At 45.9% G+C, this 19,901-nt stretch overlaps 2 protein-coding genes across 7 annotated transcripts in view; one reads left to right on the top strand and one right to left on the bottom strand.

Moving 5' to 3' along the window:
- The window catches only part of CAMTA1 (calmodulin binding transcription activator 1), a 1,324,131-nt gene that overhangs the window by 1,186,887 nt on the left and 117,343 nt on the right, over positions 1-19,901 (top strand). The window lies entirely within an intron of this gene.
- On the bottom strand, positions 5,714-9,551 carry LOC146042745 (uncharacterized). The gene is made up of 2 exons (XM_083162946.1): positions 8,802-9,551; positions 5,714-7,949 (listed from the first exon to the last, which is right to left on the bottom strand). Exons 1-2 carry the CDS (start codon positions 9,264-9,266, stop codon positions 7,377-7,379), a joined length of 1,038 nt encoding a protein of 345 aa, XP_083019072.1. The 5' UTR covers positions 9,267-9,551; the 3' UTR covers positions 5,714-7,376.

Here is a 19,901-nt window from a genome sequence, read left to right as displayed (position 1 = left end):
GTCTGATGCCAGCATTACACTGACTCCCATATTGCCTAGTCGGGGCTAACCACTGTACAAAACCCGACAATATGCCACAAAGGCCACTCTCTACTACCGTTCCACGAAGGAACGACAAGGACAGTGACAGCCTGTCCTCTCTCTCTCTCACTGCCCGACCCTCTGCAACAAGGGGAGGGTAGCCTCCATCAGACCCCAGCCTGGGTAAAAAGTACCCTCCCCCTCTGATGCTCTATCACAAACCCAAACAGTCTCAAGATGGCTTACGCTTATGCTCAGCAGTGATTTTGGTGGCCATCTTGGGATAGGACATGAAGTCTCCCTGCAGAACAGGATGGCTGGAGTTGAGTCTGTAGTAGCACACTCCTCTTTCAGTAATAATTGCCAGCAATATTGTTACCATGCTTATCAACACCTCACTTTATCAGATGTTTACTTTGTTCCATGTACTTCATTATTTGGTTGCTTGTTATATGCAAGCACCTTCATACACTAAGCTGAACTACCGAGGGTTCGGGCAGGGAACGAAGCACTCTCACTGTATGTCTGCAAGATGAATGTACAATCTCGTAGCAATATTTCCTCTTCTGTCCCACAGATGAAGACGGATTTTGCCATCTAAATGAAGTACATGGATTCTTTTGTTTGCTTTTTATTGCTGCTGTCGGAGATTGCGCTTCCTTTTCTTCAACACTGATTTATTTACTTTGGGGCTGTACATTTATTTTGTTAATAGACAGGATTTGTTTCCTAGATATAATTTTTTTTAGCTTGTTGGGTTTTTGTTTCACAGCAATACGGTGTTCTGCACTTTATCATGAAGAATGATACTGTATGTAAGAGGTTGTCTCTGTGCAGATTTCTCTGCATGCTGTATGCAGGAGAGGTTTGCTGTTTGGCAAAGGCCTTATTGGTGAGTCCTGTCGTTATGGGGAGAAATGAGGAAAGGGCGTCTGTAGGTCTTGTATCTGCTCTGTAATTATATACACATAGTACACCAATACACCAAAGAGAGAAACTACACAGTGACATCCATCCCTCCAGTATATTTTTTATGCCATACTTAGCCTACAGCTGTTGCTATACCCCAGCATCTCAACAGTTTAGGCTGAATCCATCAAACCCATTTTTCATGAGCAGCTAGCAATGTCTAGTACAGGGTAGGGGCAGGTTTGCTGACGTTTACAGTCTCCTCTCCGGGAGAACCCTTGGAGAGGAGAGTGTCAGCAGCACTCCTGGGGACGGGCCCTGATGGAGACATTATTAGACCCTGCCCCATACCTCCCAACTTTGTAGCTGCAGAAATAGGGACTTCGCCGCGCGAGCGTCCAAAAAGGGGGTGCTTATGTAAATGAGGGGTGTGGCTTATGCAAATGAGCCGCATCCCCGTTTTCGGCTGGGAATAGAAGCTGTGCGCATGCGCACAGCGTATATTCTGTTAAATTGGGGGGCTCCCAACTGCCCCCCCGCAGCGGGACACCTCCGGCCGCGGGTGGGACAGCGGGACAGGACCCGGTAATCGGGACTGTCCCGCTGGAATCGTGAGTGTTGGGAGGTGTGCTGCCCCCAGTAATGCAAATCCCACAATTTGCGGGTCTCCGAGGAGGAGGGGCTAATAGCGTTAGACTGCATGTGCATTTGACCCATAGGGGGAAATTTACTAAAGGAAATTTGTAAAAAAATAGGTGTATTTGTATCCAGAAATACACTTATTTTTGACATTTACTATCCCGAAAATACGGCAATTCGTAGTCGTATTGATGTGTTATCAATACGAATACGAATTGCCGTATTTTCGGGATAGTAAGGGGGACATTTACCAAAATGGATTCGTAGAAAAAAGGTGTATTCGTAGGGAGAAATACACCTTTTTTTAATGAATTTGTATTTTCGGGATTTACAATCCCAAAAATACAACAATTTGTAGTCCTAAAGATGGAACATTCGTATTTGTATTTACAAATACGAATGTCCTACACCATCGATAGAATACGACAGAAATCACCATTCAAAAGAATGGTGGTTCCTGATGTACTAAGCAGCCGTACTGATAATACGGCTGCTAAGTGGTGTGAAACACCCACGCAAATACGACAGGAAAATAGAACACCATTTTCCTGTTCTATTTGCTTTAAGCCTGCACGGATCAGTCAGATCCGTGCAGGCTTCAGTGTAAAAAAATAGAAAAATTAAATAAATAAATAAAAAAAAACGGCGTGGGGTCCCCCCCACAGCCGAAACCAGCACCAGGCTGAAGGAGCCGGGGCCGGTAATTAAAAATCAGGGAACCCGACAAATAGGGGTTCCCCGATTTTTAACAACCAGCCCCAGGCTCCAGGTCCGGGGCTGGTTCCCAAAATACGGGGGACAAAATGACTAGGGGTTCCCCGTATTTTAAGAACCAGCCCCAGGCCAAACCAGCCAGCAGGGTAATGTCACAGCCAGGGGACACTTATGATATAAGGTCCCGCGGCCAAAACATTAACCCCCTGACCGGTCAGCCTGGACAGGGGCCCTGGGGGAGTGGGGACCCCCCCAATGAAGGGGTCCCCCCCTCCAGGACTTACCTGACCAGGCTGAAGCCTGGTACTGTCCCCGATGCCCCTGGGCGGTGGGCATCGGGCTGATTATGGTGTAAAAAAAAAGATTAAACTATTGTTTTTTGCTGTGGCACTACAAGTGCCAGCAAGCCTCCCCAGCAAGCTGGGACTTGGAGAACCACAAGTCCCAGCCTGCTGGGCATTAAAGGGCCCGCTGGCACTTGTAGTACACAAAACACACTGACACACATTTAAAATAAAACTTTAATACATACAAAGCCCACACATACTAATACTTACCTATCTTCTTCCCGTAGGTAGCCCTGGTCCTGATGTCCTGTGTCGTCTTCGGGATCCATGTCGACGTCCTTCTTCAAGTCGACGTCGCTGTCGGCGATGGCGTCCGGATCCGACGAAATCCATGGAGAAAGCTGTGGAAGGAAACCATACTCACCTGTCCCAGCGCGACGTAGTCCAGGTAAGTGTCTTGGCAAAAAAACAAACCGACACCCCGAAACCAGACCGGACAGAGAGCCGCACGGTGTTTGTTTACATCGTGCGGCTCCACCTCCCGAATGCCGCTATTGGCCGCTAGGCCGCAAGGCGGCCAATAGCGGCATTCGGGAGGCGGAGCCGCACGATGTACACAGAGTACCGTGCGTCTCTCTGTCCGGTCTGGTTTCGGGGTGTCGGTTTGTTTTTTTGCCAAGACACTTACCTGGACTACGTCGCGCTGGGACAGGTGAGTATGGTTTCCTTCCACAGCTTCCTCCATGGATTTCGTCGGATCCGGACGGGGACGCCATCGCCGACAGCGACGTCGACATGAAGAAGGACGTCGACATGGATCCCGAAGATGACACAGGACATCAGGACCAGGGCTACCTACGGGAAGAAGATAGGTAAGTATTAGTATGTGTGGGCTTTGTATGTATTAAAGTTTTATTTTAAATGTGTGTCAGTGTGTTTTGTGTACTATTTTTTTAACTGTGGAACTACAAGTGCCAGCGGGCCCTTTAATGCCCAGCAGGCTGGGACTTGTGGTTCTCCAAGTCCCAGCTTGCTGGCACTTGTAGTGCCACAGTAAAAAACAATAGTTTAATCTTTTTTTTTTACACCATAATCAGCCCGATGCCCACCGCCCAGGGGCATCGGGGACAGTACCAGGCTTCAGCCTGGTCAGGTAAGTCCTGGAGGGGGGGGACCTCTTTATTGGGGGGGTCCCCACTGCCCCAGGGCCCCTGGCCAGGCTGACTGGTCGGTAGGGATGAATGCTTTGGCCGGGGGGACTTGTAAAAAAAGTCTCCCCCCGGCTGTGGCATTACCCTGCTGGCTGGTTTTGCCTGGGGCTGGTTCTTAAAATACGGGGGACCCCTAGTCATTTTGTCCCCCGTATTTTGGGAACCAGCCCCAAAACAGGAGCCTGGGGCTGGTTGTTAAAAATCGGGGAACCCCTATTTGTCGGGTTCCCTGATTTTTAATTACCGGCTCCAGGCTCTGTCAGCCTGGTGCTGGTTTCGGCTGTGGGGTGGACCCCACGCCGTTTTTTTTTAACATTTATTTATTTTTCTATTTTTTTTTACACCTTGCAGCCTGCACGGATCTGACTGATCCGTGCAGACTGCTAGAAAAATTCGTATTAGCGGCCGTATATATGGCCAGCTAATACGAATTGTTACACCATCGGAGGGTTACAAAGCAGTCGTATCTGACTGCTTTGTAATTTCCCCTCCGGAACACGACTTTGCATACGACTAAAACAGTCGTATGCAGCCGTAGGGGAAATACCAATACGAAAAACTAGGTTTTTCATATTGGTAAATTTCCCCCTAAATGTCAAAAATAAGTGTATTTCTGGATACAAATACACCTATTTTTTTTTACAAATTTCCTTTAGTAAATTTCCCCCATAATCTGCATGCACACTAATGTTCTGTGATAAAAGCCTGCTACTTTTTTTTTAACAATGACTGTATGCAGGGTGATTGACAGAAAGTAGGCCACTGGGGGGGTGGTAACTGTTATGCCACTTGGCAGTATGAATGCACCTGGGAGTGCACAAACTAGATACCGCGGAGAGGACCACGGACGGAGACACAGGGGCAGTGCTACGCAGACTCACAGAGACATAGGAACAGTGCAAACATCAGTTGTGAACAAGTACTAACAGCAACCGAGCTGGATCTAATAGGTGGGGTACAGGGACCCAGCAGTTACAGTCACAACTCCTGATTACGGCTAAGGTCTGGATCAAGGCGCAAAGATGCAAACTCCAAGACCTATATTACTGTAATCTACATACAATACAATTTCTAGAAACTAACTAGGCACAGGACAAGGCTGACTGGCTATCTGACTAGGATTCTAGGATTCTGCAGCACCTGCCTAGCCTGAGATGAAGGTTTATATAGCAGGTGCTGCCATGCCCCACTCAGACATCACAGACTGTGAGCACAAAACCAGTGCCGGATTCCCTGCTGTGAACAGACTGCCTGTCACCACTGCAACAGCAAAAACCCGAACCGGATTGTCAGCTGTGCTCAGGTTACTTTGCTAACAGTTATGTAGGGTACACACCAGGACGACCACCGTCGTTCACGACCGATAGACGACCATGGAACGATTTCCCTTGGACTTCCCGGGAGCTCCCAGGCAGTCCCCAGCAAACGATTAGCAAAAATTGTGTTTTTTTGCGGAACGATCTAGATCCGATCCCGATGCGCCCGCGATGGTCGTTAAGACGGTCGGATCGCTGGTTTTTGTTTTTTTTGCAAGAACACATGCGACCGTCGTCAGATGGGCCTTTGAAATTTGAATGACGGGGCTGGACTAGCAGAGGGGGGAGGACTAGCAGAGGGGGATAGGAATAGCAGCAGCCATTTTAAACCAGTGTATTTCTGCTTTGTTACTAGTGAGGCTTGGTTTATACCTGCTGAACGCTGGACATAGCTATTTACACATTACTTTGTTTTGCCTGCCATTACAAAGTGTCTTTTAACCCTGCACTATGGAGAATGCAGTGATGGGTAGTCACCAGCAACAGTACCTGCTCTATTATGCAGTTTTGAAGCTCAGGCGTCAGAGAGCCCAGCGCAGGAGAGAAAGATCATGCTGGACAAAGCAGTGGCTACTTCAGCGTCAGACTCGTTCGCACATGCCACTGCTCAGGGACATCAGGGAGAATAACCCAGACGATTTTCGTAACTTCTTGAGGATGGATGATGCCACATTCCAGGAATTGCTGCGTCTGGTGACTCCCCACATCGAGAAGCAGGATACCAAGTATCGCATGGCTATCCCTGCTGAGGAACGGCTGGTGGTGACCCTGAGGTTTCTGGCGACAGGACGGTCTCTTGCTGACCTAAAGTTTGGATCCCTCATCTCCCCGCAAGCTTTGGGCCTCATCATCCCGGAGACCTGCAAAGCCATTGTGAAGGTGCTGCAGTACCAGTATTGCAAGGTAAGATGAAATATACACTGTACACTTTATTGTGCAAACAAAATATTTTTATTTATAATTTAGGCCTAGGACAGAAACAGGTTTTTTAGGCCTTTCATGGTTAAAACATGTAAAATAGTAAATAGATTGTGTCAACACAAATATATTATAATACCATATATAAAAGATATTGTACAAAAACACACACTATATATAAAGATTTAAGTATGTATGACCCAGTTTAAACTTTCCCACTAAGTACGGGCTACTGTGTGGCAGAGGATGTCTGCCGCAGATAAGTAAAGGCTGCGGCCCACATAGCGCATGGCGCAGATGCAATGGTCCCGGCCCCATTGATGTGCGCCATACGCCATGTGAGCAGTGGCCATCACATACCTGCAGCTGAGACCATGTCTGCCGCACAGTACCCCATACTATTGGCAAAGACAAAAGGGTAATAAATGGAGTTTGCTCTCCAGATTGAGGAGAATCCTGTTCTCCCTCTGGTAATGCAGGTACAGGTAGCAGCATATAAAAAGAAAAAAAAGACACTCTGGTAACTTCTGAAACAGGCCCTTACAACAGTAGGGATAAGGTACTGTGTGGCAGAGGATGTCTGCTGCAGATATGTAAAGGCTGCGGCCCACATGGCGCATGGCGCAGATGCAATGGTCCCGGCCCCATTGATGTGCGCCATACGCCATGTGAGCAGTGGCCATCACATACCTGCAGCTGAGACCATGTCTGCCGCACAGTACCCCATACTATTGGCAAAGACAAAAGGGCAATAAATGGAGTTTGCTATCCAGATTGAGGAGAATTCTGTTCTCCCTCTGGTAATGCAGGTACAGGTAGCAGCATATAAATAAACAAAAAAAACACACTCTGGTAACTTCTGGAACATGCCCTTACAACAGTAGGGATAGGTACTGTGCGGCAGAGGATGTCTGCTGCAGATATGTAAAGGCTGCGGCCCACATGGCGCATGGCGCAGATGCAATGGTCCCGGCCCCATTGATGTGCGCCATACGCCATGTGAGCAGTGGCCATCACATACCTGCAGCTGAGACCATGTCTGCCGCACAGTACCCCATACTATTGGCAAAGACAAAAGGACAATAAATGGAGTTTGCTATCCAGATTGAGGAGAATCCTGTTCTCCCTCTGGTAATGCAGGTACAGGTAGCAGCATATAAATAAACAAAAATACACACTGTGGCCCTTGTGTGGCAGAGGATGTCTGCTGCAGATATGTAAAGGCTGCGGCCCACATGGCGCATGGCGCAGATGCAATGGTCCCGGCCCCATTGATGTGCGCCATACGCCATGTGAGCAGTGGCCATCACATACCTGCAGCTGAGACCATGTCGATGGTAAATGATAAAGTAGCCTATTTTTTAAGACAGATCCTCAAAAACAGGACACTCTGGATCTTCTATCAGTAAAGAACTGTAGAATTGACGGTACTGGGGGGGTTGAGAAGGCTGTGTAGGTGTTGACTGGGTATGTGTTGGAATTGTGCTCGACTGGCCTGCTACGGTGGCAGGCGGAGTAGGCACTGGTGATTCTAATGACAGTGGTGTGTCTGGTGCACTACCAATGCCAACTATTTTAGTGCCACTGTTGAGATACCCTAAACTGCCATTATACACCAACTCCATGCATAACTTTTCAAAAGTAAGTTGCTGGTTAGGAGCCATGTTGCGAACACACTCTGCCACATAAGTGAAGTAGTTGTCATGTTTGTCCGGGTTTCTTTGCAGGACTTGATGTGCCCGCATCATAAATTCTTCATGTGCCGCTGCTTCTCCTTTTTTTCCTTTGCCACGCATTTTTTTGGCACGGGGGAGTGGTGGAGTGGGTTCCAGGGTGGGTGGCGGAGTGCGTGCCGGAGTAGGAACTTCGTTCGATGTGCATGCATTCTCAGATAGGACAGATAGGTCTGGGGTTGCAGGTGGGTAGTCACCAAGCTGTAAAAAAATTGAACATGTTTACTAATCAATTCTATTTACTTCTAATTTCAGTTCCCTACCAGCGTGAATGAATGGAAAGTCATCGCAGAGGAGTTTGAACAGCGATGGAACTTCCCAAATTGCGGTGGAGCCATTGATGGCAAACATGTCCGCATAGCCCAGCCTATCAATAGTGGTTCCTACTATTTTAATTACAAGGGCTATTTTAGCATTGTACTAATGGCTGTTGTTAATGCGAACTATGAGTTTATCTTCCTGGATGTAGGAAGGAATGGCCGTGCATCGGATGGTGGCACTTTCAAGGACACAAAGTTCTACGAAAGGCTCATAGCGAACACCCTTCACTTGCCGTCTGTCCAGGAAACTAAACAGGGGCTTAACTTTGTTTTTGTGGCTGACGAGGCTTTTGGCCTGCACGAGCATGTCATGAAGCCATATGCGCAAAGGGGGTTGAACCATGACAAAAGGATCTTTAACTACAGGCTATCCAGGGCACGGCGTGTTGTGGAAAATGCTTTTGGCATCCTGGCAAGCCGGTTTCGCATTTTCCACACTGCCATTAACCTGAGGGTGGACAAAATTGACTGGGTTGTCACGGCGTGCTGTGTCCTGCACAATTTGCTCCGCAGAAAAGCCACACAGCAAAGGGCTACAGGCACAGCACTCCAAGAAGACCAAGAACTGCCAGAGGAGGTAGTGCAGATATCCTCCTTGCAAACCCCAACACAACGCTACACAGGGAGTGCACGAGCCAAACAGGTGAGGGAAGAGTACATGGCCTACTTTAATGGGGAGGGCGCTGTGGATTGGCAGGAGGAATCAATTAGATAGCCAAAAAAATAGACTCACCGATGCAGACTGCGAATTCTCCTCCTCCTCCTGCGCCGTGACTTCTTGGTTTTCATGTTCTACCATAAGGACTACTCCTGTCCTCATCGACTCCTGGCTGAGGGTGAATGTCAACCGGTCATAGTACCAGAGCGATGTTTGATACATCTCGTCGACTCCAGCACCAGACTTCTTTGCAGCCTCCATCTTCTTGTGTTCCTTTAAGAACACCGTGCGCATATTCTGGATGCGTTTCCTCACCCATTCAACATTGGCCTCTGGATGAAATGGAAGACTGTAGCGTGCCAACTCCTCCAAGGCTTGGTTTCTTTTCATTTTGTTTGAATACTCCTTGGATTTGGTTCTCCACAGGCATTCGTGTGTACGATATTTTTCAATAAACCCTTCCAAAAACTCTTGTTCCTTTGCGTTGGACATTGGGACTGTAAAAAGATAAAACCATTTTAGTTGTTTGTTTTGTTTCATATTTAAATTTTTATAGTTATAGTTATACCCATGTTTTGTTTCATATTTAAATTTTTATAGTTACACCAGTTACCTAGTTCTTATGTTTTAAGTATTTAAAATGTTAATAAACTTTTATGAAAACCACTATACATTTTATTGTGCAGATTGCTATTCACACACACAGGTGAATGGGGCCTAGCAGAGAGGAGTGCATGGAATACTGCAATGGTGGACAATGGTTTATGTATATATATCTATATATACACAAACACACACACACAGGTGAATGGGGCCTAGCAGAGAGGAGTGCATGGAATACTGCAATGGTGGACAATGGTTTATGTATATATATCTATATATACACAAACACACACACACACACACAGGTGAATGGGGCCTAGCAGAGAGGAGTGCATGGAATACTGCAATGGTGGACAATGGTTTATGTATATATATCTATATATACACAAACACACACACACACACAGGTGAATGGGGCCTAGCAGAGAGGAGTGCTTGGAATACTGCAATGGTGGACACTGGTTATATGTATACACACACACATGGGGCCCACCCAAAAAAAACAGTGACATGGTCGGGTGCACGGTTGCCAAACCAGTGCTTTATACACACTATATACATTGGTGGCAACAGTGGGCATGCATAGAAGAGCATTGGGAGTGCAAACATACCAGGTTGTTGTTCTGGGAGATGAGACAAGAAGGAGAGTCCAACTGCTGCGCCAGCGCTGTTTGCTATGTGGAAAAACATGGCGCCGGGGGAGTGTTTAGGAAATGCCACTCAAATAGGCTGGATCAAACGACGGACGCACCGACGGACGGACGACGGAGGCGGCAAAAAACACTCACGATCTGCATACGATTGACGGTCGGTCGGCCTGGGATTGACGGATCCTACCTGCAGCACGTAGGACCAAAGATGCGACCAAACGAGCGGCGTGAACGCGCATTGGATCGGAATCGGATCAAATAAATGGCAAAAACACACGATAATACACACAATCTGCATACAACCGGTCGGAATCGGATCTAAATTGACAGAATCGTGCCCTAGTCGTCCTGGTGTGTACCTAGCATAACAACACTTTTCATGGGAGTAGCAGTGTTCTTGTCTGGCTACTCATCTACAATGAGCTCAATCATTTGTTCAGAAGATGTTTATGTTGTTTGCTTAGTGTTGGATTTCTGAACAGTTCCTAAGTCCTTCACATCAGCCCTTAGTTATGCTGTTGATCATAGGTACTGTACCTTGTTTATTTTTGGGTCAAGTATTCTGTATACACTTGTTTTGAAAATCTCACTGTGTCCAATAAGAATCCCACCCACTGCTTGGTTTTATAGCCTGATGCAGTTTTCTATACATACATTTTTGCACCCAAAAACATTGATAAAAATAAATTACAATACAATACAATACATTAGCCATACTTGCCTACTTTTGAAAACTAGTTTCAGGGAGATTGTAGTTGGTAATAGAATTGCGCAAAGCGCCCCATTGAAGGGGTTTGTCATTCTCCACCCAAAGGACGTGTCTAGTTCCATATATGGAGAGATTGTGAAAAGAGATTGTAAATGTGACACCTAGAAGCGTGGGTGTGTACTGCTACATCTGAGAGGAATCTTTTAAAATGATTTTTATCCAATTGTAGATGAGCCCCAAAGCAGTTAGTAAGAGTTTGTTAAATACTTGTTAAAGTGCTGGGAAATGGTGCTGATGATTGAATGTAAATGTATCTATCTCTAATTCCCTTTTTCCCAAAAAATTTAACAGTGTAATGTGGGCTAGGTGACATGAGGGAGATTGCTAGACTAATGAGGGAGAGAGGGAGATTGCTGCTATGTCAGGGAGTCTCCTGCAGAATGCAGGAGGGTAGGCAGCTATGACATTAGCACATGTAGTATATACTGTAACACACCCGTGTGTCATACTGTACTGTGTAACATGTTTTACACCTGTATCATTGGAGTTTGCTGTCATTTTACGCCATCCTTTTCTAACACATCTGTGCATAATGTGTTTTATTTTCTTGTTAGTTTAGTATTTACTCGGCAAACAAGAATACGACAGAATATTGCCATGACATGTGTATATATATATATATATATAACTTTTTAGAAGGTGGCACTCAGCCAAAAGAAACAAATGCAGGCCCAATGTGCATCACATTAGGCCTGCGCTTGTTCTTTGGTTGAGTGACACCTTCCAAAAAGTTATGTATCCCAACCATTTAAGCCGTGATTAAGAGGGCATCGCCTGTTATCCATTATCTGCATTTGCACCGTGTGGAGTGCCGCTGGTACACAGATTTGTGTGTATGTATATATATATATGTGTGTGTGTGTGTTTTCATCGGTGGCATTTAAATTCTGACTCCGACAAGAAGAAAAACACCTATTAACAAGACCCCCATCATTCTCTACAAATCAGGCCTGATTCTGGTTCAATTGCAAAAACAAATTCTCTCTCTAATGGACAAAACTATATGCACTGCAGGTGGGGCAGATGTAACATATGCAGAGAGAGTTAGATTTGGCTGGGGTGTGTTCAAAACTGGTATGTATATTGCAGTGAAAAAATAAAGCAGCCAGTATTTACCCTGCACAGAAACAAAATAACACGCAAATAGGGATGCCAATCCCGGGGCATTTTTTCAATCCCGGGATCCGGGATTGAAAAATGCTCAATCCCGGGATTCCCGGGATCCCGGGATTGGCATCCAAACCAAAAAGCCCATTATTAGCATTGGACCCACCCCGGCCGACCCGCACATCTACTTACATAAGGGAGCGGGCGGGCGGCTGGGAGTGGGTTTGGAGGTGCACGGTGCCTCCCGGCAAGTGCACCTCCATCGAAGACAGGAGGCAGGCTGGCGTGCAGGCGGGCGGCGGAGAAGAGGCGGGCAGGCGGAGGCAGGCCGGCAGGTAGGCGGGCGGTCACTGGTGACGTGTGGCCTGCGCAGCGTGACCTCTACTGTCACGCTACGCAGGCCGCACGCCGGGTCAGTTTACGGGAACAGCCGGGCAGCGTCTGAGCGAGTGCTCAGACGCTGCCCGGCATTAGACTGCGCATGCGCAGTCTAATCTCGAAATCCCGGGATTGGATTCTCCAATCCCGGGATTGAAATCCCGGACTTTTTTAGGCCAAATCCCGGGATCCCGCCGATCCCGATCCCGGGATTGGCCACACTACACGCAAATCTATCTCTCTCTGCACATGTTACGTTACATCTGCCCCACTTGTAGTGCAGCATGGTTTTGTCCATTAGAGAGAGAATTTGCTTTTGCAAGTGAACCAGAATCAGATCCACAGTTTAAATGTCATCACACTATTCGGACACTTAAATCCTCATAATACATTCCAAACACCCGATCTAAGTTCCTTATGGAAAATCGAATATTAAACTTAAATGATCCCACTTTAAAGGCAGTAGAGGACTTGAGGACTTCAGAAATGGTCGCAGATCTCACATTTGCTGCATCTTTGTACACAGCAGCTGTGCAATAATATGCTACACACAGTTTCTCTTACATTCCAGGATGCAGCATCGGTTCATTGTGTGATCACGCGTTAGTCAGGATGGCCAAAGAATTTATGCTGCAGAAGCCAGTGGCCACCAGTATGCCCATGACACATAAGAAACGTCCTTGTTTTCTGCTTGTCACTGCCCCCAAACCACAGCAGCACATCATTCCTGCTGCAGCATTTAGAGTACTGCATGTGACATCACAGCCCCAGATCTGTACATGTGCAGTGTGGATCCTGCATAGACTGGAAATATTTTTCTGGTGACTGCTCCCTTGAGAAACTGGATTGTATGGCCTCCTGCACTATAGCCATTTGTACATCCCTATGTAACACAAAACATAGTGATCTCTAGACTCTACACTAAAAGATTGCTTTACTTGCTCATGCGCATATATATTCAGAGTCACCATGCGCGTATATATTCAGAGTCACCGTGCCTGTATCTACTCAGTCGCCGTGCCTGTATATAGTCAGAGTTACCACGCCCGTATATAGTCAGTTACCACACCCATAAATAGTCAGAGTCACCATGCCCATATACTGTATATTCACAATTACCATGTCTGTATATATTCAGAGTCACCGTGCCTGTATATATTCAGTCACCTCGCCCGTATAGTCAGTATTCAGAGTCACCATGCCTGTATATATTCAGAGTCACCGTGCCATATATTCAGAGTCACAACACCTGTATATAGTCAGAGTTACCACGACTGTATATATTCAGAGTCACCGTGCCCTTATATATTCAGAGTCACCGTGCCCTTATATATTCAGAGTCACCATGCCCATATATATTCAGAGTCACCATGCCCGTATACAGTCAGAGTCATTGTACCCGTATATATTCCGAGTCACCATGCCCATATATATTCCAAGTCACCGTGCCCGTATATATTCCAATTCACTGTGCCCGTATATATTCCGAGTCACCGTGCCCGTATATATTCCAAGTCACCGTGCCCGTATTTATTCTGAGTCACCGTGCCCGTATATATTCCGAGTCACCGTGCCCGTATATATTCCGAGTCACCGTGCCCATATATATTCAGAATCACCGTGCCTGTATGTATTCAGAGTGACCGTGCCTGTATATATTCAGAGTCACCGTGCCCGTATATATTCAGAGTCACCGTGCCCGTATATATTCCGAGTCACCGTGTCCGTATATATTCAGATTCACCGTGCCCCTATATATTCAGAGTCACCGTGCCCCTATATATTCAGAGTCACCGTGCTCCTATATATTCAGAGTTACCGTGCCCGTAAATATTCAGAGTCACCATGCCCCTATATATTCCGAGTCACCACGCCTGTATAGTCAGTATTCAGAGTCACCGTGCCCGTATATATTCAGAGTCACCATGCCCGTATAGTCAGTATTCAGAGTCACTGTGCCGTATATATATTCAGAGTCACCACGCCCGTATAGTCAGTATTCAGAGCTGCTGCTTATCCAGTACGAAGTGCTGCATTTGCCTGGAATGTAATTTTAATGTGTTTCGTCATTAAACATGCAAGTTGTTACCGTGCCCGTATATATTCCGAGTCACCATGCCCCTATATATTCCGAGTCACTGTGCCCCTATATATTCAGAATCACCGTGCCTGTATGTATTCAGAGTGACCGTGCCTGTATGTATTCAGAGTGACCGTGCCTGTATATATTCCAAGTCACCGTGCCCGTATATATTCCGAGTCACCGTGCCCGTATATATTCCGAGTCACTGTGTCCGTATATATTCAGAGTCACCATGCCCCTATATATTCAGAGTCACCGTGCTCCTATATATTCAGAGTTACCGTTCCCGTAAATATTCAGAGTCACCATGCCCCTATATATTCCGAGTCACCACGCCTGTATAGTCAGTATTCAGAGTCACCGTGCCCGTATATATTCAGAGTCACCATGCCCGTATAGTCAGTATTCAGAGTCACTGTGCCCGTATATATTCCGAGTCACCGTGCCCGTAAATATTCAGAGTCACCATGCCCCTATATATTCCGAGTCACCACGCCTGTATAGTCAGTATTCAGAGTCACCGTGCCCGTATATATTCAGAGTCACCATGCCCGTATAGTCAGTATTCAGAGTCACCGTGCCCGTATATATTCCGAGTCACCGTGCCCGTATATATTCCGAGTCACCGTGCCCATATATATTCAGAATCACCGTGCCTGTATGTATTCAGAGTGACCGTGCCTGTATATATTCAGAGTCACCGTGCCCCTATATATTCAGAGTCACCGTGCCCCTATATATTCAGAGTCACCGTGCTCCTATATATTCAGAGTTACCGTGCCCGTAAATATTCAGAGTCACCATGCCCCTATATATTCCGAGTCACCACGCCTGTATAGTCAGTATTCAGAGTCACCGTGCCCGTATATATTCAGAGTCACCATGCCCGTATAGTCAGTATTCAGAGTCACTGTGCCGTATATATATTCAGAGTCACCACGCCCGTATAGTCAGTATTCAGAGCTGCTGCTTATCCAGTACGAAGTGCTGCATTTGCCTGGAATGTAATTTTAATGTGTTTCGTCATTAAACATGCAAGTTGTTACCGTGCCCGTATATATTCCGAGTCACCATGCCCCTATATATTCCGAGTCACTGTGCCCCTATATATTCAGAATCACCGTGCCTGTATGTATTCAGAGTGACCGTGCCTGTATGTATTCAGAGTGACCGTGCCTGTATATATTCCGAGTCACCGTGCCCGTATATATTCCGAGTCACCGTGCCCGTATATATTCCGAGTCACCGTGTCCGTATATATTCAGAGTCACCATGCCCCTATATATTCAGAGTCACCGTGCTCCTATATATTCAGAGTTACCGTTCCCGTAAATATTCAGAGTCACCATGCCCCTATATATTCCGAGTCACCACGCCTGTATAGTCAGTATTCAGAGTCACCGTGCCATATATTCAGAGTCACCATGCCCGTATAGTCAGTATTCAGAGTCACTGTGCCGTATATATATTCAGAGTCACCACGCCCGTATAGACAGTATTCAGAGCTGCTGCTTATCCAGTACGAAGTGCTGCATTTGCCTGGAATGTAATTTTAATGTGTTTCGTCATTAAACATGCAAGTTGTTGTGTAATTACTAAATGATATTGTTGTTCAGGTTCCCTGTATAAATAAATGATAACATGTAACCTTTGTACGCTGTCAGCGACATTACTCATTTCTCCTTCATATCTACAGTTAGGGTTTCAAAAACTTTTAAGGAAAATCACTTTGGACTATATATAATAGCCCCTTAATTTTCCACTTCATGGGCAAAATGTAATAGGGTGTGAAAATCAGAAAGGGAGAGATTTTGGGAGGGTTTTCCCATTATTTTTTTAAAAGCGGTAATCAGATTGATTTTCCCATGTAATTGATTGCTATTATTACTATTCCCATGTCGACCTTTTGCTTGCCGTTTGGAGTCCCCTACACACTGTCAACTTTTTAGCTGTCGACCCCTTATACCATAACCACGAGCTGTTGCACACCCATAGGCAGAACCCGTTCCCATCCCCCCATCCTGCACAGCACACGACTACCTCCGCCGGCTGCTTCGCAGTTCTCTCTAAAGAAGCTGAATGAACATATATATTAGAGATGAGCTGGTCTGGATCTTTGAGATCCGAACCCACCCGAACAGCACTGTACAAAGCAGTAATAAGCGAGCCAGTGGAGAAGTTGCCCATGTCAACCAATCTGCTTCTCTGTATAATTTTATATTATGCAAATTAGAGATGTTACTTCAATACTGATTGGTTGTCATGGGCCACTTCTCCTCTGGCTCACTCCTCCCTTATCACTGCTTCATACATCTGCCCCTCTATTCCCTATAGACACCCTGGGGCAAATGTATTAAGCCTGGAAGGTGATCACGCAGCAGCCAATCAGCTCATAACTGTCAAGTGATAGGCTGGATGTGAAAATGGCAGTTAGGAGCTGATTGGTTAAATGTTCTAACAATGGAAAGAGCCGAGGTGATAAGATTCAGTTTATCATTTCTCTATTGCATCCTAGAAAATTACCAGACAGAACCTGATTGGTTGCTATGGGAAATATAGCAGCTTTAATAAATTTAGCCCATTACTTGTAGTTTACAGCACACCTCATCCACTGCCATGGAAACAGGCATGGCCAAACTATGGCCTTCCGCTTCCAGCTGTTGTGAAACTACAAGTCCCATCATTCCTTGCTCCAGATTTGCTGTGATGGAAAGCTAAAACAATGGCAAAGCATGCTGGGATGTGTAGTTACACAACAGCAGGAGGGCCACAGTTTGGCCATGCCTGGAATATGGCATCAGCTAGATGTATTATGATAGCAATTCACGCGTAACATTGATTTGCGTTGAAGCACTGATGGATGTTTAACATTTCCTCTATTACCACTCCAGCGTTCCGGGCTAATATATACCCTGCAATTACGCCACTCTCCAGCAGCAATTAGTGTCTTAGGCCAAACAATTACTGCGTCCTCCTTGTGGATTTATTAACACCAACCATCGTTGCTATACTGTACCAAGGGCAGTATGGCCCATTAGGAAAACAGTGACCCACTGATATATACTAACCCATTTATTTTAAGAGATCTAAGAATTCACGCTACACCTTGGCGAAAGTTTCTCAAATTTCTGCAAACATTTTTTATTTGTTTAATGACGGCTGTGCCATGAATTCTACCAGCGAGAACTCTTGTTCTGCTTAGTGCTGGGCAGCGCGCCTCTCATTACAGAGCAGCTGCTGACATTAGCATATTCATGAGACCAGATGTTGGTGCCAGTTTAATCTCGGGGAGGAGGAAAAAAAGGCTTTCATAGAGCAATGATTTATTAGATAACGCCGTTTTATTGACCTCTTATGCATGTTGTACATTTAGGTTTAAATTTGAACTTACTAATAAGTTCCTGTTTAACATTCATATTCAATTTTATTAGAGATCCGTAGTAATGTACAAATGTAAAATACCAGATTGGACAGAGCTATATTAGAAGCCATCCTTAGCTTAAACATTGCTCTAAACAAGTCATTGTTATATATGGCTACCCTCCCGGACCCGCAGACTTCCCATGCCACCCACACATTCCCACAGCCACCCACTTACAGAGCACGAGAATGGCTCATAGGGTGGACTCCATGTACTGTATGTTGACATACATTGGGTCAACCACTGAAGTCGACAGGGCTTAAGTGACACTGGAAATAGGTCGACATGGCTAAGGTCGACACAAGCATTCGGTCAACAATGGGAAGTTGGACAGTACAAAAGTCGGCATAAGTTTTTCATGGTTTTTTTCATCGCTGCGCTAGCCATGCTTTGGGCGCAGTACCTCGCTGTGCTCGCATTACTTTGAGCGTGGTACCTCGCTGTGCTTGCATTACTTTGAGCGTGGTACCTCACTGTGCTCGCATTACTTTGAGCGTGGTACCTCACTGTGCTCGCATTACTTTGAGCGTGGTACCTCGCTGTGCTTGCATTACTTTGAGCATGGTACCTCACTGTGCTCGCATTACTTTGAGCGTGGTACCTCACTGTGCTCGCATTACTTTGAGCGTGGTACCTCACTGTGCTCGCATTACTTTGAGCGTGGTACCTCACTGTGCTCGCATTACTTTGAGCGTGGTACCTCACTGTGCTCGCATTACTTTGAGCGTGGTACCTCACTGTGCTCGCATTACTTTCAGAGTGGTACCTCGCTGTGCTCGCAATACTTTGAGCGCGGTACCTCGCTGTGTTTGCAATACTTTGAGCATGGTACCTCGCTGTGCTCGCATTCCTTTGAGAGTGGTACCTCGCTGTGCTCGCATTACTTTGAGAGTGGTACCTCGCTGTGCTCGCATTACTTTGAGAGTGGTACCTTGCTGTGCTCGCAATACTTTGAGCGTGGTACCTCACTGTGCTCGCATTACTTTGAGCGTGGTACCTCGCTGTGCTCGCATTACTTTGAGCTTGGTACCTCGCTGTGCTCGGCACACTATCATATTCTCCCGCCACGCCCTAGTGGATGGTATGGTATGAAATACCGCTTGTCGGCACATGTCGACCTTTTGACTGTTTACCTTACCATTGTCGAACTAATGCTTTTGTCGACCTTCCAACCCCGTCGACCTATTTTAGGTGTTACCTAAACCCTGTTAAACCTTCAGTGGTGGACCCAATGTATATTGACCTTCATAGGTTCGACCGTATCCCCAGAACACAAAGGTGGACCGAAGGGAACCGGATGACAATTTGCGCTGTGTTGCATCATCATATGCCCATTTTTAAGGTCGCTTTACAGTGGGGGCAGGGCCATGATGATGCAACTGCTGGATCACACGCCCGACCGACCCATCTCCACCACGTCAGCTATGCTCCCTAACACCAACCGGAATGGAAATATTAGACCAATATTCCATAAAACGGTGATGAAAAGTTTTCTTCTTTTATTTATAAAATGAAAAGTACTAAAGTAAATAAAAATGCAGATAAACCCGTTTCAGTTTGTCTGATCCTTACGGTGCTGCCCTGGAGACTGAATCAGTCACAAAGCTTTATCGATTAGAAAAGACAGACAAATATGCACAATAATTACTCCCCTTCCGATGGAAGTTGTACATATTCTACAATACAGTAATTATTATTATTTTATTCCATTTTAATTTCATCTTTAAATCTTATGGTAGTTACAAGGGTGCAGTTCTTTATTATACGTATGAGTCACAAACCATATAGAAGTCTCCTTTATTCAACGTGGCTGCTTGATTGAATTCACTACATCTCTAATCTTTATTTGATTGTGCAGGAAATAATCTAACTTTGAATATATATATAATCTTTTCTGATTAGAAGTTTCGTACAGATGGCACAGAGATATTGTCAGTCCAGTGGTATTCATAGTCTGCGATTGGATGTATGTAGTACTTACTGTACATGTACTTAGGTGATTCAATACTGATCGGTCCCCAGCGTATTGGCGCAAATTTGCGCACAGGCAGAGCCGCTGTACAAACACCTTCGGTGAGTATCATAGTCACCAAGGAATTCAAACAAGTAGGGGAGAGAGGGGATTGGGCAGGGGGGCAGCTGCAGGGAATGGCCGCTCCCTCTT

The sequence above is a fragment of the Crinia signifera genome, chromosome 19 (assembly GCF_055691185.1).
Source record: "Crinia signifera chromosome 19, ASM5569118v1, whole genome shotgun sequence".
NCBI lineage: Eukaryota > Metazoa > Chordata > Amphibia > Anura > Myobatrachidae > Crinia > Crinia signifera.
This window is presented reverse-complemented; position numbering and strand designations above follow the sequence as displayed.